At 42.2% G+C, this 22,684-nt stretch overlaps 1 protein-coding gene across 3 annotated transcripts in view; it reads left to right on the top strand.

Annotated features, from left to right (window-relative positions):
• LOC116824894 (MFS-type transporter SLC18B1-like) overlaps window positions 1–22,684 on the top strand; it is a 122,804-nt gene that overhangs the window by 25,695 nt on the left and 74,425 nt on the right. Inside the window, exons 8-14 of one of the 3 annotated variants that reach the window (XM_075063963.1) lie at window positions 1,823–1,924; window positions 3,554–3,645; window positions 4,966–5,061; window positions 6,025–6,099; window positions 12,911–13,004; window positions 13,107–13,156; window positions 20,092–20,206. The exons of 1 other annotated variant lie outside the window; for it this stretch is intronic. In XM_075063963.1, coding sequence (XP_074920064.1) covers window positions 1,823–1,924; window positions 3,554–3,645; window positions 4,966–5,061; window positions 6,025–6,099; window positions 12,911–13,004; window positions 13,107–13,156; window positions 20,092–20,206 — 624 coding nt within the window. Of the gene's footprint in view, window positions 1–1,822; window positions 1,925–3,553; window positions 3,646–4,965; window positions 5,062–6,024; window positions 6,100–12,910; window positions 13,005–13,106; window positions 13,157–13,406; window positions 13,474–20,091; window positions 20,207–22,684 lie in introns of those variants that run through there. One more of the 3 variants, XM_032780511.2, reaches the window with a different exon arrangement.

The raw sequence follows: 22,684 nt of genomic DNA, 5'->3' as shown, positions 1-22,684 counted from the left end.
CAACCCATACTCGGTGGGGACCCCATCCTGAAAGAAATCTTTCCTGAATCCCCTCTTTTGCTCTTGAAACAACCCCTTACCTCTCCAAAAGCATCGGCAGAAGTAAGCTCTCCACAGACCAGAACCCAGGGCCTGTGCCTTGTGCCCTTCCCCCCTACCCCACGGCCCCGCCCTGAGGTGCCCCACCACCTGTGGCAGTTCCCCCCCCCACCGTCCTGAGGTAACCCCCCCCCACCGCGCGGCAGCTTCCTAGCTCACCCCTGCTCCATGCACGAGCACCCCGAGCACACCATCGCTGCTTCACTTCTCCCGCCTCCCAGGCTTGCGGGGCCTAAGCTGATTGACCCCACAAGCCTGGGAGACAGAAGAAGTGAAGCAGCCACGGCATGCTCAGGGACGAGGCGAGGTAGGAGTGAGCTGGGGTGGGGAGTTCCCCTGCGTGCCGCCCGCCCTGCCCCAGCTCCCTCTGCCTAAGTGCGGGTAGTGACCAGGGCGGTCGAAGATCCGGCCGCTGTGGTCTCTGCCAAAGAAAATGATGCCCCCTCCCAATCCTAGTGCCCTAGGCGACTGCCTAGGTTGCCTAAATGGTTGCACCGGCCCTGCCAGAACCCACCAGCTCCTGCCATAACAGAAGCAAAACCTGAAGATATATCACTATAGATACAATGAGCAATACCTCCCACAATGTACCCTTCAAGATCCATGAGTCCTACACATGCCTATCACATGTGGTGTACCTCACTGAGTGCACTATATTCTCCAATAAATAACTAATAACCAGACAGTCGTCATTCTCTCAGATAACTCTCAAAGAAAAATGATGAAAGACAAAAACACCATATCACTGGTGTCTGAACACTTTTTTTCATGAAACAATCACTTCATATCTGACTTCTCAGTCCTTCTCCTCAAAGGAAAACTGCACAACACTTTCAAAAGACAAGCCTGGGAGCTTAAATTCATAACTTTGCTAGACACTAAAATCATGGTTTTAATAAAGGCATAGGATTTATGTTTATTACAACAATCTGTAACCCACTCCCCCACCTTTTTTGTCCTATGAGCAGGGTGTTAATGAGCCACTTCACCTTAGGTGGACCCCTTAGCATATATGCTAACTACTTATGCTAAACAATATCTGTTCTATATCTTGTATTTAGCTGTAACACAGAGCTCTGTGTTTCTCTGTATTTAGCTGGAGAAGAGTTCTGTGTAGCTCAAAGGCTTGTCTTTTTCATCAACAGAAGTTGGTTCAATAAAAGATATTGCCTCACCCACCTTGTGTGTCTCATATCTTGGAACCAACATGGCTCCAACAACACCTCTGTTTGCAGTGTTTTTTGACTTTTTTTAAACAAATCAAATCACTAATTTTTTCCAGTTTAAAAGCCATCTTAAAGGGAAGTCATGCTGTAAAATACCTTCAGCTAGTAGGAAGGCACAAATGCTGTACTATTCTACTATTAATAAAACTAAAAATTGGAGGAGATGTAAATACTAGAGCCACTTGTACTGAACTCTGAGATCTAGATTTTAAACACCTCAGATTCTGAGCTGTTAAAATGCAGCCTTCTGGATTGGGGGCAAATCTGTCAATTTTTGAGATTAGACTTCAACCATGTGTGTCTGTGGAGTAATGGAACCTGATGAATTGAAGAGATTTGGTGTAAGGGGGAACCCCAAAACTACTGCTGATACACAAGTATTGAAAAATATATTTCATAAGGAAGTTAGTTATTGGCTTCAGCCACTTAGCCTAAAATGTGATTCTTATGGAATACTTCAATCATTCTGTGCTTTTTTTTTAAACTTTATTTTACAGTTCAAATTACCGGCTGGTTATGTGGGGTTAGTATTTCTAGCGTTGGCACTCTCCTACTCCCTGTCTTCACCATTACTTGGGCTTCTAAGTGATAAAATGCCAGTGAGTAAAATCTCTTATTGCTTGTATAGTGTCATATGTACATGACTAGCTTAAATATGCAAAGTAAAAAGCAGAGAAGTCTCTTTTCTGAAGTCTTAGACCAGGACCCCAATTCTGCAAAGGGATCCATCTGCCTAGGCCTTTTTACCTGCACGGAGTCCCATTTTCTTCAAGTCAGTGGATCCCTTCATAGGATCTTGGGCTACATTAAGATCACACATACACTTGTTCATTATCTTTATTATTTCTATGTACATTATAGCTGATATACATCTGGATTTTTAGATGGGCTAAATGCATGGTCAGCTTCTTAGATGTAAAGAAAGGCGGATGGGAGGATTGATTGTGCATTGGCCTGCTAAACTCAGGGTTGTGAGTTCAATCCTTGAAGGGGCCACTTAGGGATATGGGGCAAAATTAGTACTTGGTCCTGCTAGTGAATGACCCTTCAAGGTTCCTTCCAGTTCTATGAGATAGGTATATCACTACTCCAGGTAGAGCTGGAACTGGGGGGAGAGAGGGTGTGAGGTGGTGAGCAAGCTATCAGGATTTTTTCTCCTCCTTCTGGACAAATGTACTGGCCAGCTGTATCTTCACACTCACTCACTATAGGAATATTTCAAATAAGCTCCGTGTATGTGTGGGCTAGGAGGCTTTGGTGATACAGCCTTTTACCTTTGGAGATCTTTGTTCAAGCTTTATCTGATCACAAGTGCAAATGTCTGTTTATTTTGACATAGTATGTGTCACTTTTTTGCCATTTACCAGTGACCACCAATTATGTAGCAAAAAGACAATAGGAAAAGCAGAGACCTTGAATAGCCAAAATTAGGCGCATGGCCAACTCTGTATGGCAGCAAGCACTTGACAGTAGTGGGAGCCGTTAATGTCCCATCAGCATCACATACTTACTTTTCAGCAGTATTTTTTATTTTTATTTTTATTTTTTTTGAAAAAGTCCTGAATCATACTGCTGGTGAAAACCAAGCTTTGGGCATCTGGTAGCAGAGTCTGTTTGCAGTAGGGTCACAGTGACTTGAAATACCCTCACCACCTGATTTGTCACCTGAAAGCTTCCTGATGCAATCCCCATGGTAGGCAGTACTTTCCAGGGAGTGGACATGAGATAGGAAATGTACTGATCAGTGCCTCTCCCATACATCCGCCTATGGAGCCTCAGTCAGAATGTAAAAGAGTTTTCTGCAGGGACCATTTTTAAAAGCTTCATTGGGAGTTGAGGTAATCCAGGCAAACTTTTAAATTTGCCTCTGTTACCTGTCATATCTCAGCATCTTCTTACACTGGGAGTAGGAGATACTGTGTTGCCATAACTAATGCTGAGTGGCAAATGTTAAGTGTAAGGATTCGTACTCTGTTGTGATGGGTAGAGAATATTAACTTTCTCTAGAAAATTATTGTTCTAAATCCCACTCCTTGCTTTTACCCCCAAGAGGTTTGAGCTGCTCCTGAAAGAAAGGAAATGCATCTGAATGAGTCCCAAGTATGTTCCTTTCCCTGGTGGGTTTGAAGTGTTCAGCCTTAACCACATTATTTTTGCGTACGTGCTAGTTTGGCAGATAAGAGTTTGGTTGAGTTTGAATTTCTTCAGACCTGTGATTTCTTTCACAGCACCTAAGGAAATGGTTGTTGGTCTTTGGAGGCTTACTGACAGCACTGTCATTTTTCCTGTTAGGACCTGCTCCCATTTTGCACATTGAAAGGTACAGTTTACTGCCTTTTATCTCCAAAACTATCTAGTGAGCTTTCCCCATTAATTGGCATTCTGTCTAATTATGTAGCCATTCAATACAAGAAGAGTTTAGCTGCTGAGCTTTTGAAAAGAGATACTGTTTTCCTTGCTCAAGGAGCAGAACACAAAGGTACCTCCAGATGGAAGCATCAGAATACTTACTTATGGTTATAATTAAAAAAAAAAAATGACTAGAAGAAACTCACCTGTATTGCCCTGCAGCCTTTGCCTCTTCAGAGTTGTATCTGCTCACTTTAGTCTGTGTGTGGGGCAGAGAATAATAAAGGTTAGTTTTATTACTGGTAAGTCCTCCAGGACCAAGATGGCTGTGGGAGAGCAAAGTGACTTATTTTGTTAGTTCTTGGGATGCATAAACTACGGTTATGTCTTCCAAAGTCAGGTACGGATGGGCGGGGGGGAAGAGGGATCCCACCAAGAGCCATCTTGATGTCGTATCCAAGGGGAGATGGGTACTGTGGTTTTTTTTTTTACCTCAGTGTAGCTAGGTTAGGTAAACACTGTAGCCTGCAGTTTGTATTTAATTACACTAAAATAAAAAACTACAGTGCTTGTCTCTCCTTGGATATTTATGACATTGAAATACCTCTCAATGGAAAATCATTGCCCAAAAAAAGCAAAGAAAGTCTGTGTTCCATTTGTAAAGCCACCTGTGCTACCCCTATTGTCTTCCAATGATATACTCTGTTACACCTGTGAAATGACACTGATGGCAAGGATTGCTAAGGTGTAGAGTTGGTTACATTTTTTCCCCTAACTTTTGAAGAAGAACGTAACCAATTTCAAACATTTTGAAAGGAGGAGTGAGTGGAGGAGAAACTTCAGAAAGTAGCTTAGAGGGTGAAAAAACTCTACATCTCTACATCGATGTAACTGTGGACTGCAGAATGGTTAGTGTTGTGAAACAAAGACCATATCTTGGATTTAACAACCCCAGGATAAATTTTCAGGGTCAGCAGTTGGTAAAACTATTATCTGTTTATAAACTGAGCTCCCTGCATAAGGAAATAATTGACGCAACAGACATGGAATCACATAATTTTTTTTTTCACAAAGTTCATTTTTCAAATTGAAGCTGCACTCTTAAATCTCTTCTGTCAAAACATGCAGGGCTATTTACTAGATGGTTTAAAATGAATGTTCTAGCTAATGATGGTTTGAAGGGAAAACTAATCTCTGAATCATGGAGAACTGGTGTAACAGTCCTAATTAACAAAAGTAAAGTTTATTTTGAGGAAGTTTTACACCATTCCTTTCAATGCTTATTTTGCAGCAAACTCTGGATGTTTGTCCTAATGCTGGTTTTATATGGCTTTTCCTTTGGAATGTCTTGTATTCCATTGTTTCCTGAGATGCTAAGTTGTGCTTAGTAAGTAATTCTGTCTGTTTATATTCCTACTAATATTTGGAAGCTCTGCAAACAATTTCCAGCCACCTTTTTCATTCTGTGAGAGGGAGGGATGGGGAGACTAATTATTGATCTGAGCCTGAGATGTTGGGTGAACCTTTTGAAAAAGTGACTTTAGCCACTTGTCAAGTGGCTATTCTTGCCCCACTCCTCCCCTCCCCAAGTGAGCTGGGCTTCTACATCACTTACGCACTTCTGAATTTTATCTATTGGTCAGGGGTGTGTGACAACCTCAAAATGGTCATGGGGTCGAGCTGGTTTTAGTAATTTGCATAGCAAGCCATAACAGTAATGTGTGTGTTTTGGTGTGTATTTGTTTTTTTGTTTTTTTTTAAGGGGACTCTTTTCAGGTCATTGGAAGGGTTAATATCCAGCGAATATTATTGTCTCTCTGGGAGACACTACAGTAACAGTTCTATCAGCAGGAGTCAGGATTACGTGAAATGAAGTTTCCCATTTTCCATGCTGCTTGCTCATAGTGGTCTGAAGTCCTCTTAGTTCCATGTTTAGGTAACATGTATTTCTCCTTGGAACCAAGGGCTCCCCCTTTGTCAGACCCATTTCTCAGCTTTCCTTCTCCTATGCCCCATCACAGACTGACTATGTATGACATGGATATCCAGTTATCACAGTCTCAAAGGTGATTATGCAGTAGTGCTGGGAATCCCACTTAACATTGTCCTTTTCTTCCTTCTCCTAGGGAGGTGGTGCCAGATGGCTTAATAGGCAAAACAAGGGGCAGACAGTTGTAGATCCTCTGTGCAGACAAACTTCTCTGTGCTGTAGTCGATGTACTTGTGTGTATTTTTATGTAGTTCATGTTTCCCTGGGGGCGGGGGGACATTCCCCACCTCCCCCAGGAATAGAGCACTTTAAAAGGAAAGAAGCGTACTTAGTGGAAATAACCTGTCTGTCTTTCTCCAGTGAGAATGGATTCGAGCAGGGGTTAAGTGCATTAGGACTGGTGTCTGGGCTCTGTGGTGCAATGTGGTCACTTGGGTAGGTACCCAATCATGGTCTACAAACTTCTGGTGGTTTGGTTGCTCTGTGTTTACTATAATGTTGCTGGGCTGCTTAAGTGTGTAAAAGAACTGGCTTGCCCTTTAGCCCTTTCCCCTCCTCCTCTTTCCCCCCTCCCCCGCTGGCCAAGTATGGCTCTTTGATGTCCTACCTCAATAGTCTGTGCTCTCAGGACCCCTTAAGAATGTCACAGAGTCCAAAGATATAACATGAAATTCCCCTGCTGAGGTTCTACTTCATGAAGTCCAAAGACTTGAAATTAAGTCTCTTTTGCCCAGATTCGAAATAAAGCCTCCTGGGGCCTGCAGTCTCTGTCCCCTCAGATTCAGGGGTTGCATAGCCCTCTTTCTTTGGGGGTGGGGAGTCTGTGCTTCCAGGCTCCCAGTAGCTTCCTTCAGGGACCCTTTCACTTTCTTCCTGTGTAATTTTTCTCCTTTCTTTCCCTGTGTTGAAAGAGAGATCCATGGGTAGCCCTTCCCCATCTCCTGTTGTCCAGATACCTCTTCTTAAGCCTGGTTGGGCAGCAGGTAGTCAGTCACAGGTGCACTGGACCCTACTCCCTCTTAAAGGGGCCAGTCTCCAAGTGACAAATTGATGATGAAAAATCACTTAACTTTTACCTCTGTCATTGTGTTAACCTTGGACCAAAGGCTCATTACTAAACTGCCGCCAGGTGAGCATGTTCTTCAGCGATTCAAAATGTGCAGGAAAGGGATAGCAGGACAGAATCTGAACTAATCTTCCCTCAGGTGGTGGTGTCTTTCACATCAAGAAATGATTGTTAGTGACTAAGTCTGGGTGACCCTGCAGTTCCCCTCTGTGTGGTTACTTCTTGGCTATCAAAACTCTTGGCGTGTGCTAACTTAAAGACAGCAGAAAATCCTTTGGCACCTTATAGACTAACAGAGGTTTTGGAGCGTGAGCTTTCGTGGGTGAATACCCATTTCGTCAGACGCAGGTAGCGGAAATTTCCAGGGGCAGGTATATATATGCTAGCTAGCAAGCAAGCTGGTTATCTCTAGCTTGCTTGCTAGCATATATATACCTGCCCCTGGAAATTTCCGCTACCTGTGTCTGACGAAGTGGGTATTCACCCACGAAAGCTCACGCTCCAAAACGTCTGTTAGTCTATAAGGTGCCAAAGGATTTTCTGCTGCTTTTACAGATCCAGACCAACACGGCTACCCCTCTGAAACTTAAAGACAGTGACACTGAACCTCCCAATTGTGCAAGGAGGGACGTTTGTGCCTGAGATGAAGAACATAGTGACATTCCCATCACTACTCCCAATTTCTATCCTCTGTCTCCCCTTCCACTCTCCTGTCAATTGCCATGTTTCCCCCTTCATTGTCTGGACAGTTTGATGTGTGGATAATTTAGCATTTTGAGGGTGTGTGTGTGTGTGTGTGTGTGTGTTCAGGGCTGGCTTCAGACCAAATGGTGCCCCAGGCAAGGCATGCCTTTGGTGCTCCTCCCTGCTATTTGTTAAACTTTGAATACCTTTTTTGCATTTGTAGCCCATTTCATGACTTTGCACAATTTGGATGCATGATTTATCCCTGTCATATAAGACTATCGATTTGCATGCTAGGATCTGTAAATCTGCATTTATTCATGCCATATATAAGATAATAAAAAAATTCCTCTAAGCTTATAGAAACTTAATTTTAAGAATAACTGAAGTGTTCTAACATCACAAAATTGAACTGTGCACCAACATTGGGTGGAGCAGTATTAGTGTTACAGTAGGTGACAGCCTTAAAATATTAACCGTAGTCCTTTAGTTCAAAAGGTCGCTTTTCTTGCCTTTTGCCCTCATAAGCTGAAGCACAACGTCAGAGATCCAAAGACTGGCAATGGAATTTTCAAGCAATGCAATAGAAAGCAATGTCAGTCTCTCATTGGCCATTGCTAAGGCAAAGATTTAGTCATGGGTATTTTTAGTAAAAGTCATGGACAGGTGACAGGCAATAAACAACAATTCATGGCCCGTGACCTGTCCATGACTTTTTTTTTTAATTATATAAATACTCCTGAATAAAACTCAGCAGTTCATGAGGCTCCGGGTGCTGCTGCTCTGGGGACCACAGGACACCACTACTGTGGGACCCTGGGGACTGTTGGCTAGCCCCTGCATTGGTTGTGGGGGCTGACTTCCCCCAGCCACCCCTGCTCCAAGTCCCCGGGGACCACTGCTCAGACATTCCACAGAACCTCCCCTGGGGACCACTGTTTGGGGCCAGCCACCTTGGAACTGCCTGAGCAGTGGCCTGTGCGGCTGGCTCCCAGGCCACTCCACCAGTGCCTAGTTCCACTGGCTGCAGGGCACCTGAGCAGCTGACCCCGGGATCAGCTGCACCAGCCACTGCAGCTACAAAAGTCACTGAGATCACGGAAAGTCGTGGAATTTGTTACTTCTGCAACCTTTGACAAAATCGCAGCCTTAGCCATCTTTGATCAAAGATATACATTTTAATGAGCCTGAGCTTCAAAAAGCTGTGCTTACCATTTGCGACTGTGATGGGCACTGTGAGCAGAATCCTGAAAGCTATCTACACATTAGGAAAAGTATCCTTCAGCTTTGCACCATGAATGAATTGGAGAACTTAGAGTGGAAAGCGGTTCACATGTTGCAAAATGTGATGGATGTTGTACAGTTCGACACAGAGGTCTTTATCATTGACATCCAAACATTTCCCCGTGTGTCAGCTTCCAGTGAAGGTCTGTACAATTGTTCGAGTGTTTCCCTGTCCACCAGCTGCTTACTAAGGGCATACAAAAAACCCCAGGTCTTTTCATGGTACTTAATTTGTCCATACCTTTCTTTGATGGACCCTTGAGCAGCATCAATGAGTGAGCAAAAAAACCTCCCTTCTGAATTTTTCTTCTGAGCTTCCCATCACCTCACCTCTCCCCTTGTAACCAAACTCTCTCTCTTCCTCCAATGAATGAGTTTCCTTGAAGAAAGGCTCAACTCCTAAATTTTCTGCCATTTCTCTGGCAGCAGTGATGGCACCTTCAAATCCATTGCCTCTGTAGGCCACAATGAAATCAAAGCAGCTTCTAGTCAATGTAGCGGCAGTTGTGATGTCCATTGACTGAGGTTTTTAATGCTCTGTTTACAATATTTACTTGGGACAGAATATCGTGTCAAAGCACAATTGAGATCAGAAATTTGAAGTCGGTGATCCGGTTGGCCAGGCTTTGTGCCTAATGTCAGATTCCGGCCTTGGCTTTACTCGACTGCACCAGTTCCATCAGGGCATCGTAAACCTCAGTCACTTGGTAGCTCGCTGGCCTTATGCTGTCAATGTGGCTCTCCCAGTGAGTGTCACCTAGTGGCTTCAGGGTCAGATCTGTTGTTATCTGTGAGGATCTTCCACCTGATAGTTGATGCTGAAAACAAGATGTATATCCTTTTGCAATACTCTGAAAAGAGATACTGATTCTAAAGAAGATGATACTGCCTCTGACAGAACCAGATTGATGGCATGGCAGCCACAAGCCATGAAGAAAGTTCTTGGATTCAGTGCTAGGATCCTTGCCTGAACGCCACTGTTTCTTCCCTTCATGTTCATGCTGTTGTCGTAGCCTTGGCCAAGGCAATCCTGAAGCTTTATTTTATTCTCATTCAAAACTTTCATAAACAATTCTGTTAGGCTTTTTCCAGTTGAGTCATCCAGACTGGAAACAGATAGTGTTTCTTTACTTGGATACAGCCTTCCTCGTCAACAAATCTTACTGTAAATGACATCTTTTTCTTGTGACAAATGTCCGGAGTGCAGTCCATTATTACAGCATAGTACTTTGCTTTATCAAGCCTCATCAATATGTTATCAAGTCCCTTCCTTGCCATAAGGTCAATCAATTCATTTTGAATTGTTTTGCTGCGGTAATGGTCCATAGCTTCTTTACAAATTACTCGATATAGGTGTTCGCTCATGACATTGGAGCTCTACCCAAACCGAGGAAATTGCTGTTAAGTTGTTCACTGAACATATCTGACAAGCCCCAGAAAGCCAAATTATTCTTTGCAAGTAATTTGATGCTGACGTTCCTCCAATGCTGGGTTTCTACACTTACTAATGCGCTAGTTTTCTGTGTATCTGTATTTATTCAGCTTGAGTCTGGACTTGACCTTTAACCATCTGGAGTTAGGCTGTAAAATGGCCAGGAGACTTTTTATATTGCTTCAGAGCATAAGCTAAATTATGCTGGTAATTGTACCTGGAAAGCAGAAGCAATGATTTGGTTTTGTCAAATATTTTGCAACAAATAGAATACTTTGTTAGTTGTGTTTGAATTGGCATTGGCTAGTTTACTCAGTTTCTCACCATTCTCGAGCACTCTTTCACAGTGTGACTTTGAGATGTGTCACTTCTGCCCATTTACTGGAAACATCATATTCTCAGTTTTTCCTGGCCCATTCAAAATTGTACGATCAATTTTGGCAGTGTTTAGGATTGCTGGCCATAAAATGGGATCTGATATATCAATTTGCGGGGTGCAATTTTTCTCACTGCTGTTTCTGTCATCCGTGCAAGGCTGATTCATCTTTATCATTTCTCTCCTTTTCATGTAAACCAGTTTTTTTTTTTTCCTCCACATTATGCCCCTTTTCATGTGAGCCACATTCTTCTTCTTTGCTCTCCTTTATGCTGCCAGGAAAACTGGGCTCCATCACTTTCCTCACATTTCCATTTCTTATCTTCAGATAAATCTGTTAATTCCTTAGTAATAGGACTTCTATGATTTACACTTTACACCTCAATTTATTTGCCCTGGGATGATCGCTACTACCTAAAGCCTGGTCTATATTGATCTGTTTCAGATAGTTTTCCATCAAATTTACCCCTTGATGCAAAAAGCTCAGTTGCAATCTAGTTTGCTTCCTATACTGAGCTCCTGAAGGCTTCTTTTGGGGGCATCTTTTACATTCTATGGGGGAAAACAGACAGTACTGGGGAGAGCAAAAGTCTATGTTCCACAGTCTTAGAAAGTCATCAAACATTATGTGTTAAGCATGGCAAAAGAAGTAACAGTATTTCTTTTATATTGCTTAGATAGGGGTTTGATAGATATCTCTGGTCTCATTATTAGTCCTTTTATTAGTTGCTACTTACACTCTTCAGGTCTTAAAACACAAGTACACTTTCACAATTACACAGTAAAGCAAAGTTCACAATATCACAGAAGGATTCTCACTTTGCTTCATTTTTATATCTCACTGACTAGTGACACCCTGCCCCTTACATACCCATGAGCGCATGGCTGACAACATTCTAGGAGGTTCAAGGAAAATGTGGAACTCTCCAGACTTTGAGAACTACAACATTCTAGAAAGGTCCAGAACATTCTCAGAGGTTAAGTGAAAAATGAATCCACATGTGGAATACCTGAAACACTTTACTTCAAATGTTCTATTTTTTTCCTTTTTTTGCCACTAACAAGAAAAACAGGACCCTGAGCCCAGTGTCCCAAGTCCAGCACCTCAAGCGGTTACCTAGGTTACCTGCCCCTGAATCTGCATGTATTTGGATGGGGGGGGAGGGATTCCAGAGTTTCTCACCCAGTTGCTGCCACCAAGTGAGTGGAAGTTGAGGAAGACATTAGGTATGCCACAGCCAGGGCTCTGCCCATCCTGCTTGTGTTGATAGCAGCAGACAGGCAACAGCAGCACAAACCAGGCTTTGTGCAGCATTTTCTAGGATGTTAGTCTGCCCTGCTTTATCATCCGTATTCGCAGCTGATGGGATTTAATGGAACAAGAGTGGGATGCTCTCTGCTGAATGACTGAAATGCTGGCTGTCCTGCTTAGTGCAGGACAGTTGGGAGCAATGCTGGGTATATGACAGCAGGCTGGTGATATATATGTACCGTCCTCTCCTGTTACTAAATCAGTCTTTAGATCTTGTAAAAAGCTACTTCAGTTTACACAAAGTGAAGTTAATTGTGAAGAAATAATAATGTTGTGCTACTGCATGAGAGTGATGCTGCACTCAGCCTTTTTGAAAAGCACAGTACACCAGAGCTGGCTCCAGGCACCGGCATTCCAAGCTGGTGCTTGGGGCGGCAATCTTCAAGGGGCGGCAGTCCCTGTTGTTTTGCCCCCAAGCAGCGCGCTGATTTGCCGCCCCCGACAGCTGAGGCAGTCCATTGCCCTTAGGGCGGCGGGGGCAGTCCATGTGCCCTTAGGGCGGCACATGCGTTTCCGCGGTGTAGGCAATTCATCAGCAACTTCTATATGTAGCTGTCTGCAGCAGCAATTTGGTGCACTGCTTGGGGTGGCGAAAAGTGTAGAGCTGGTCTTGGAGAGCACACTATTCACATTGAAATCCATGGATCTTGCAAGGTGCTCAGCACCTCAGAAAACCAGGCCCCTATATAAGTAGTTTAACTTTTTGAACACAAGGCCCCACTCCTGCATTGACTGCTAGCACAGACCTGGCGTGGTCCCATTTAAATCACTGGGACTCTGCATGGGCACAGGAGTCAATAGGACACAAGTCTGAAAATATAAGTTAGTTTATATTCTATGTAGCTTTCCCCCCCCCCCCTTCACAAAACATCAGTTTGGTGCATGGACTACACTGACAGACCCTGTGTCAAACCACTCTTGCATGGGACTACTCCATAGATGTCTGCCAGCTGATGTGCCATCTATACATAAGTTATAGATCTGAAACCTCTTGTATTAACATATTTTGATAAAGAATCTTTTAGCTGTGGATGTTGTAATCTCTTCTCTTCTCTTTGAGGTACCCATACTTCTTCTCTTTGATATTTTTAGAGGTTTTGTAGGACCAACATTAGGTGGATTCCTAAATGAGAGGCTGGGGTTTGAATGGGCTGCCACCATACAAGGAGGATGGGCGTTATTAAGTGTAAGTAAAGCTAGTATTCTTGCTTGTTGCTTTTATTGCAGACTGTGACTATAAAATATTACACAACTGTTACAACTATAATAATTGGCCATTTCTTTAAAGGGACTAGCTATTGGAATATTCTATATCCTAGAGACCTCACGAAGAAGAAGGTACTGCGGGACTCTTTTATTCTTTACATCCATTTCCAACCAGATTTAAATAGTTTTCATTAAAGAAAACACAAAATAAGCTTACTAATGAAAGACACTTTAAACACTTCTGGGGGCACAGGCTACACCTGCATTTGTTTGGGGGTTTGTGTTTGTTTTTGTTAATACTAGCATTATGTATTCAAAAAGTATCCAGAAGTTCTGTCTCACACATTACCTTTCCTTCTTTTCCCTTCCCCAACACTCACAGATCCAGCCTTCAGACTCCTCCAGGCACAAATGAAGAAAGAATTCACCTTTTGGCTAGTGAGACGTAGCCAGAAATATTTTTGGATCACTGTTCATTTTTTATAGTTAACTTAATGATGAGAAGAGTGAACTTCACACACAAAAGAGTGAACTTCACACACACACGCAATACTGCATAATTCTAGAGCTGGGGGTGGGTATATCTTCCCATAATGGACAATGAATTATAGTTTATTTGTAACTGCAATATATTGCTCCAGGGCTGTTCTGAAACTTTGGATATTAAATGTCAAATGACCTTCTTTTGGATGTTCCTGCTGTGCATTAGTTGAACTGGTAAATATCCGATGTCAGCTGGCTTATCTGTGTTCACTGTACAGTGTTCTGAAAAGCGGTTTTGCCCAATGTGAAAGAATTTTATTTCAGGATGTTCTACTTTTTTGTACTTGTATCTGCTGGGGACTATTCCAGATAGTCTGTCACTACCATATGTTTTTCTAATGTGTACTTTTCTTTTTTAAAGGGAAGATGATTGTTAAAAATATCATAACTGATAGTACAAGATGGTCAAAGGGAATTTTGAAATAGTGAAGCAGTGAGCGTAATGCTCTGTTAAATAAAACCAAATCATTTCTTATTTCTAAATTCTATGAATTTCTTTAGCCAAATGAGATTAAAAGTGAGGGTGGAAAGGAAGTCCACAATTTCCCATGTCATCCTAATGAACACAGGAGTGGGAAGGAAAGGCTAAAGTGGAAGGGCTGAGTTTACACAGTGAGTGATGTTAAAGAAGTATGGTGTTGGGCCTATTTAAACCAGGAATGAATTTGGCTTATGATGGAGATGGAGTTGGGTGGACTTAGGGTCTGTATTACTAGTGGATGCTAGTTGGGCCACTTACCTCTTTAATTATAGCAGAGTTTATATCTTCAATATATAAAAAATACATGCAAGATTCCCATCTCAAAAAACTCTGAGCACTCTGCCATCACTGTAAAGCACCAGAGCTTATATCAGGAGCCCCCAGTGAGCTCCACCTCTTTAGAGTGCTGCTGGCTGCTCTCATGGTAAATCCCACCCCTACCACAGTCTTCCGCAAAGTCTTGGAGAAACAGGCTTTGAAAGCAGTTAGAAGTGAGGAGAGTGAGTTCCAAACTCAAGGGGCCACTGTTAATATCAACCTGTCAGCAGCATTTTTGGTGTATATCAAGAGGATTTTAAGCACTTTGGCTGATCACAACTGTTACAATATTGAACTGGGAGAGGTGACCTTTTCTCTTGGCTAAGGATTTTGGTATTATAGAAGCTGTGGGGGGCTTCCTGTCTCTTTAGAGAGATTTTTGACACCCTTACTTGAAGAGAGTGAGAGGAGTGGTTTTGGTGGTTCTCTAGCTTCTACTCTGAGGTCCTCTAGTGACATTGACATTCCTGATCTCTGGAATGGCACCTTCTCAGCCTTAGACTCCCTGTCCCAAGCTGTACTATCAACATGCAGCAATAACTAAACCATGTTTCAGTTTGGTTTGGATATTGCTTTGTAGTCGAGAGGGTGTCAAAGTGCTACTTATATTATGATGTTTCTTGGTAAGGACCCTCTCACTAGAGCTGGTCAAAAACTTTTCAACAGAAGGAATTTTTTCCAATATGTTGTAATATTCTATGGAACAGAAAATTCCAACTTTGACCAGCTTTTGCTTCTTCCCACGTAGCTCCTATTTTTGCCTTACTCTCTATTGGAAGCATAGGGGAGTTCTTGCCATCTGCTTCAATGCAGTGCTGTCTCCCTCCCTTCAAAGGCACACTTGCAGTGTTCCCCATTGTGCATGCCAGACTATGAATCACACCAACTCTCTGGTTTATGTGCTTTGGGATCTGGGGTAGCTCAAATCCCTTGCCTTTGCAAGAATTTGAGGGACCAAGATTGAAGTCAGAAGAAGCTGAATCCGAAGTTTAATTTAAATGCTAGAAGAGTATTGTAGGATGGTGGATTATGGGGCCAGTGGCAGGTTGGTCAGCTGGCTCATTATAATGAAACTAGTGATACCTTGTTTTCAGTATTATCTACTGGATCACCACTGGAAAATTAGGATGTTTTGTTCACCATTGCTCTGGCTGCTTAAACATGCTGTCTCTTACCCTTCTCTGACCACGTGCCCTTGATAACCCTGTTTTTATAGGCCATCAGGACTCTTTCTCCATCTTGGCATCATATAGCTCTTCCTGCTTCTAGGTGCCCATTGCAAACAATGATTTTTCAACCTAAATATTTTGAAATTGAGTTCTGAATGAGACTCTTTGGTGCAGGACAACTCATACCTGTACACAGAAAATTTTCTAGTGGCTGTGGGTATAATTTCAAAACTCTATAATTTTAAAACCCACCAACTGCTTCCAAAACTTTGACTTAATTTTCCACGTCAGACATGCTTGCATGAGACAGCTCTTCCTGGTATCCTGAGAAGCTTGGCTGACAGGATGTTGGATTTTTCGGAGATGTGTTATTTTCATCTTTGCTTCCCCCAGGCAGTAAAGTTTAGTCAACGTATGTGGCAGAGGGGCATTGCTGGCACATGATGGTGGATATCACATTGGTAGATGTGCAGGTGAACAACCCCTGATGGTGTGGTTAGGTAGTAGGATTGTGTCCCTTGAATAGATATGTGGACAGAGTTGGCACCAGGGTTTGTTGCAGGGTTTGGTTCCCAGGTTGGTGTTTTTTGTTGTGTGGTGTGCAGTTGCTGGTGAGTATTCCTTTCAGGTTGGGGGGCTGTCTGTAAGTGAGGACTGGCCTGTCTCCCAAGGAGTGTGAGAGTGAGGGATTGTCCTTCAGGATAGGTTGTAGACCCTTGATGATGCACTGGAGAGGTTTTAGTTGGGGGCTGTAGGTGACGGCTAGTGATGTTTTGTTACTTTCTTTGTTGGGCCTGTCTTGTAGTAGGTGACTTCTCAGTAGCCTTCTGGCTCTGTCAATCTGTTTCTTCACTTCACCAAGTCTAGCATCGAATTACCTTGTGTTGCAATATTTGTACATAAAATATCTTGTTGTTCATATGATATCAGGCAGTGGTTATATGAAGCCTTGCATTTAGGTACAAAATATTTGCAAGTGTTTGGAAGAAGCTTATGCTATCTTAAGCATTTGATAAACAACAAAGGGTTTTCACCTGTAGGTGGAAAACATGGATTGGAAGTAACCAGTATCTTCTGTGTAAAATTTCCCACCATAAATGTTCTCCAAGTTTAAAGAATGTACTTTAGTGTACTTAACAAATAAATTTCAGTAAAGATACTTCTAGAATTCTTTTTCTTTCTTTAGGCCCGCTTTAGCTTTATTGCTCTGATAACAGTATGCAGGTCTGGATACCCTGTTATGCTGACCAGGATGGGAACCTGAAGATTAGTTTGAATGCTGAAACTGTGTGTTTTTGGTGGCTTTTAGGGCTGTCGAGAGATTTAAAAATAAGCACAAGATCTAAAGAATAATAGAATACCATTTCTTTAATTTTTTTGGATGTTTTCTACATTTTCAAATATATTGATTTCAATTACAACACAGAATACAAAGTATACAGTGCTCATTTTATATTTCTGATTACAAGTATTTGTAGGGTGACCAGATGTCCCGATTTTATCGGGACAGTCCCAATATTTGCTTATTTGTCCCGCCTCCCGACCTACCTTCTGTCAGGATGCAAATTGTCCCGATATTTTGGCTCCACTCACAGGTGAGGCGGAGCCTGGAAGAGGCTTGCACCCCCTCCTTCCCCCATTGGATCCCTCCTCAAATCCCTGCCCTGGCCCTGCCTCTTCCCCAAGCACACTGTATTCCTCCTCCTCCTCCCCAGTCCCTCCCAGGCTTGCGCTGATCAGCTGTATGGTGGTGCAAGCGCTGGAGGGAGGTGGAAACAGAGCGGAGAAATGGTGGTGCAGGGGTGGGGCATGGAGCTCCGGCGGCCGTGTTTTTTGCTCCGCCCCACGTCCCGATATTTCACCTGTGTGATCTGGTCACCCTGAGTATTTGCACTGTGTGTGTTTTTTACTTTTTTTTTAAATTATCTTTCAATTCACCTAATACTAGTACTGTAGTGCAATCTCTTTATCATGAAAGTTGAACTTACAAATGTAGAATTATGTATAAAAAACTGCATTCAAAAATAAAACAATCTAAAATTTTAGAGCCTGCAAGTCCACTCAGTCATCTTTCTTGTTTAGCGAATTGCTCAGACAAACAAATTTGTTTACATTTGCAAGAGATAATACTGCCCGGTTTTTGTTTCCAATGTCACCTGACAGTGAGAACAGGCATTCTCTTGGCACTGTTGTAGCCAGAATTGCAAGATATTTACGTGCCACATGCATTAAAAATTCATATGTCCCTTCATGCTTCAACCACCATTCCAGGAGACATGCATCCATGCAGATGATGGGTTATGCTTGATAAGAATCCAAAGCAGTGCAGACAGACACCTGTTTATTTTTATTATCTGAGTCAGATATCACCAGCACAAGGCTGATTTTTCTTTTTTAGTGGTTCAGGTTCTGTAGTTTCCACACTGGAGTGTTGCTCTTTTAAAACTTCTAAAAGTATGGTGTATATCTTATCCCTCTCAGATTTTGGAAGCCACTTAGGAGTCTTAAACCTTGGGTCCAGTGCTGTAACTATCTTTAGAAATCTCACATTGGTACATTTAGTGTTTTGTCAAATCTGCAGTGAAAGTGTTGTTAAAATGAATATGTGCTGGGTTGTCATGTGAGACTGCTGTAACGTTAAATATATGGCAGAATGTAGGTAAAACAGAGCAGGGGACCTACACTTTTCCCCCAAGGAGTTCCGTCACAAATTTAACTAATGGCGTGTTTGTATGTGTGTTTTGCTTAACAAGCATCATCAGCATGGAAGCATGTCCTCTGGAATGGTGGCCGAAGCATGAAAGGGCATATGAACGTTTAGCATATCTGGTATGTAAATACCTTGCAATACTGGCTACAAAAGTGCCATGCAAATACATGTTCTCACTTTCTAGTGACATTGTAAATAAGAAGAGGGCAGCATTAGCTCCTGTAAATGTAAACAAACTTGTTTGTCTGAGGCAATTGGCTGAACAAGAAGTAGGACTGAGGGGACTTGTAGGGTGTGAAATTCTACATTGTTTTGTTTTTGAGTGGAATCATATAACAAAAAAATTGACTTAAAGTTTCACAATAGAGGTTGCACTACAGTACCTGTATGAGGTGAATTGAAAAATACTATATCATTTTTAGAGCAAATATTTGTAATGAAAAATATGTACTTTGATTTCAATTACAACATAAAATACAATATATATGAAAAAGTAGAAAAACATTCAATATATTTAATAAATTAGTATTGTTTAACAGTGCAATTAACTGATTAATTGCAATTAATTTTGAGTTAATCGCATGAGTTAACTGTGATTAATAGACAGCCCTAGTGGCTTTATTAATACAAAACTACTCTGTTGCCTAGATTAGGCAGCTAAAGGTCAGTATGGCCTGTTTTTTCATAAGCAATATGTTCTCAGTTAGCTGTAGTGTGTGTCTCATTTTTCGTCCTCTGTGCTACTTTAGAGCAGCGTGCTATGGGTGGTTTTAGTAATAGAGCTATTTGTCTGGAATGGCCAGTGAAAGCTCGGTTTGCATGGTTTTTTTTGTTAGTATTAGATTATTCTCACCAATTTTGTATAATTTTGGTCATCTGTGCAACTTCAGAACCTAATGTTCTGGGGCTTTTTTTGTCTTAAATGGTTCTGGGCCCAAACAGGTTAACCAGTTCTCTTTACTAACATTGTTCTCAAGGTTGCCTAACTGTATCAGCTACAGTGTTTTTAAAATCAGTTTTATTTATTAAAATGTTGTTCTTAGGTGTTCCAGCCTTCGACTTTTGTCTCCTGCAGTTAAATCATATTTGGCTTACTCGTGCAAACGGTCCTAATTCAGTAAATAAACTGATTGAAGGCAGAAGAATTTAGCCCAGTATGTATAAATAAGTAACAAGGTAAAGAGTAACCAGATCCTGCTATGATTTCCCTCCCTCCCCCACCTGTTTTTCTACTGGGCTGGCTGGCTAGCTAGCCATGAATTCACACTATTGGCTCTGCCATAGACTTGCTCTGTTTCTAAATCAACACTGCAGTGTTTCTGCAGCTTTTGTCCCTGACTTCTATGTCAACAAAAAGGTCATTAAAATGGCACAGCATTACTTATGCAGGTCTTCTGTCCTTTATGGAGTAAGACTTTCTAGATGTGGTAACTGTGTTGCACAATGTTGATTTCCTGTAACAGAATCCCTTGATTAAATAGGTAATGGAGGTTTCCAAAGTGAATCAGTTTTCTGATTTAGTCCCCTAGTCTTGCCCGCACTTGCAGTCATTTTTGGGCAACTCCCAAGCTTCAAACATGGCCTGTTCCCAGCCTTATTTTTACACTGCAGCTTTTATTCTGCCTGTCCTTAAGGCCTGTGTCTTGGATAGCTACATTACAGCAGTATACGAGCACTTGATTATTTTGTCAGAGGACACCAAAATACCAGTTTCTCCTGAAGATGCTTTGATGCTGATGAATAAAAATATGGATGTTTTGAAAGGGGTCATCAGGACAGCAGCCCTGCAGGTATTGGCTATTCTGTACTTAAATGTATTTATTTAGGTGGAGGCTTTTTGTTTTAGCCTGTCTTGTCAGGGTGCATGTATCATTGTGCCTCCTGAAGATGGTATTTACGGCTGGGTCTTCGCAAGGGAAACTGTTTACTGCTATCTTGAAGACTTCCCAGACCACAAGTAACTGGATTCCACGTAGACACCCTGAAAGATATTGTCTTTCGTACTAAAAGGGGCAATGATATAGTGGGAGAGGGGTAAAAATCTCTATTCAGCAGTGAAGACCAATAACTTCATAGTGGCTTGTATAGCTCTAAAAAGTATAGGCTAATAATGAACATATATCATCTGAAAAGTCTTTCTTTTGTGACTGGTTGCTTTCATGATTGTTTGGTCCCTCCTCCCCCACCTTCCACATAAAGTATAGTCCAGGGATCGGCAACCTCTGGCATACAGCTTGCCAGGGTAAGCACCCTGGCAGGCTGGGCCAGTTTGTTTACCTGTCGTGTTGGCAGGTTCGGCCAACCGCGGCTCCTACTGGCCGTGGTTTGCTGTCCCAGGCCAATGGGGGTGACAGGAAGTGGCATGGGCGAGGGATGCGCTGGCCACAACTTCCTGTCACCCTCACTGGCCTGGAACGGTGAACGGCGGCCAGTGGGAGCCACGGTTGGCCAAACCTGCGTATGCAGCAGGTAAACAAACTGGCCTGGCCTGCTAGGGTGCTTACCCTGGCAAGCCGCATGCCAGAGGTTGCTGACTCCTGGTATAGTCTAAGTAAAATGGAGTAACTGATGTACTTGTTGGGTCCAAAGCTTATTTGAAACAAAATATAAGGGCTCTGCTTTTTCAATGAGTTCTGTGTAGGTTCTATGGCAAAATCAGGACCTAAGAGATATTCACTATTACAATGCAGGAAACCTGCTCAAAGGGTGTGTTGTTGTTGGGTTTTTTGGTTTGTTTTTTTGTGTTTTTTTTTTTTTTAATTCTTTAATCTATTTTCTAAGATGAGGGAGTAGCTTCATTCTAATAGATATTAGGCTGCATTTAAGGGAAAATGGTTCCAGTAACTATAAATCTTAGTGCTAAAACAATAACCATTTAAAAAAAACACTACTGAACAAACAGATCTGTAAGAAAAATATCAGAGTTGAACTTGAAAGACTTCAGAGAAGGACTTTCAGACCTTCTCATGTCAATTCCTTGCTTAAGTCATTCCTGTCTTTGTCCCGTTGCACAGGTTACTTGAATTGGGGAAGGATTATAAAGTAAAGGAAGCTGTCAAATTGTTTTTTGTTATAACACTTGAAGTCCCACAAACACATGAGAATTGTGTGTCCTGTATCAGAAATGGTCATTAGAACTGCATTGAGCTCTGCAAGGTCCATGCTTCTTCCAGAGATATGGCGGAGACTAAAAAGCAGAGCATGGGACTATGGGAGTTATAAAAACAGTGCAAAAATTATGGGATGGAACAAGCATTATGGGATGGAGAAAATGGTGTAGTCTCCATTTGAAGAGCCCCTGATCTCCTATCAGAGGCATTCTGCTTAGATAGATCTCTGTATACTAGATACTGATTTTCAAGGACTACAGATCCCATGTGGGTGTCCTCTGGAACTGGACGGATCAGAAACTGAGTTGCTGCTCCTTTTTGGGGTTTGGGCAAAGAAAAGCTGTGATGAAGTCCTTTTGCTGAATTGCAGGGGTTGAAGATGTGTGACCAGGGTTAAGACTGAGCTACTGTTGACAACATGGTAGTGCTGGGCCCCAGCTCATGGACTGTTTCTTCCCAGCTAGGTGTTCAGAGCAGAAGCTGGAAATTGTTGGTTGCACAAAAGAACTAAATTTGGCTCTCTGATGATTTGAGGAAAGAGTGAGTTGCCTTGAGGCTATGCTCTGTGTTTGAAGATACAGTGTTACGGCTGTGTGGCTACATCTAAGTCTAAGAAGAAAAGAGGGAGAGATTCATTGTATGATCAGATTCACAGGCTATTGCTCTCTGATATAGATTGTTGTATTACCAGCTATTGCTGTGCAATCTAAACTGGTCACAGTTTAAAATCACCTCACTCCTTTTTATTTCAACTGGATTGCCTTTGCCAGACTTGCAGAGCACTGGCCTGAACTCCAGCACGCCAATGCACAAAAGAGAGCCCCGGACTATAAACTTAAGGGAGACTCCCCACTCAGGAATGGGGTGGATTTGTGTATAATACTGAGTGTTTGTTGGTTAGGTTTATAATGATGATGTTGAAATCTGCAGTTATTAGTCGAACTATAGAAGGGCTACCTATTGACCTCTTACTGTTATAATAACTAACCCTGCTTTAATCTACTGCATTTGCCATTGTATGTTACTCAGATAACCCTTTAAATAAAATTTTGTAGTTTGGGTGTTTGTCTGTATAAATATTTATACTTTTTTTGTTCCTGGAGACAACTGAGGCATACTTGTAGGGGTGTACAGTATCTGTTTCTCTGGAGGCACCACCAACTATAAATATTCATATGAGTAAGAGGACTTCTGCAGAGGGGTGACTAGAGGATTCCTACTGTGATACAGCATGGCCAGAGGGCAGCAGGACAGGGTTAGAAGGGAGCCTTATTTCCTGTAAGGGGAAGAAAGTTTGCTATAGATTAACTAGAGCACCTGAAGCCAATT

Source organism: Chelonoidis abingdonii, chromosome 3 (assembly GCF_003597395.2).
Source record: "Chelonoidis abingdonii isolate Lonesome George chromosome 3, CheloAbing_2.0, whole genome shotgun sequence".
Taxonomy (NCBI): domain Eukaryota; kingdom Metazoa; phylum Chordata; order Testudines; family Testudinidae; genus Chelonoidis; species Chelonoidis abingdonii.
The sequence above is the reverse complement of the archived record's forward strand: the minus strand, read 5'-3'. Positions and strand labels throughout refer to the sequence as shown.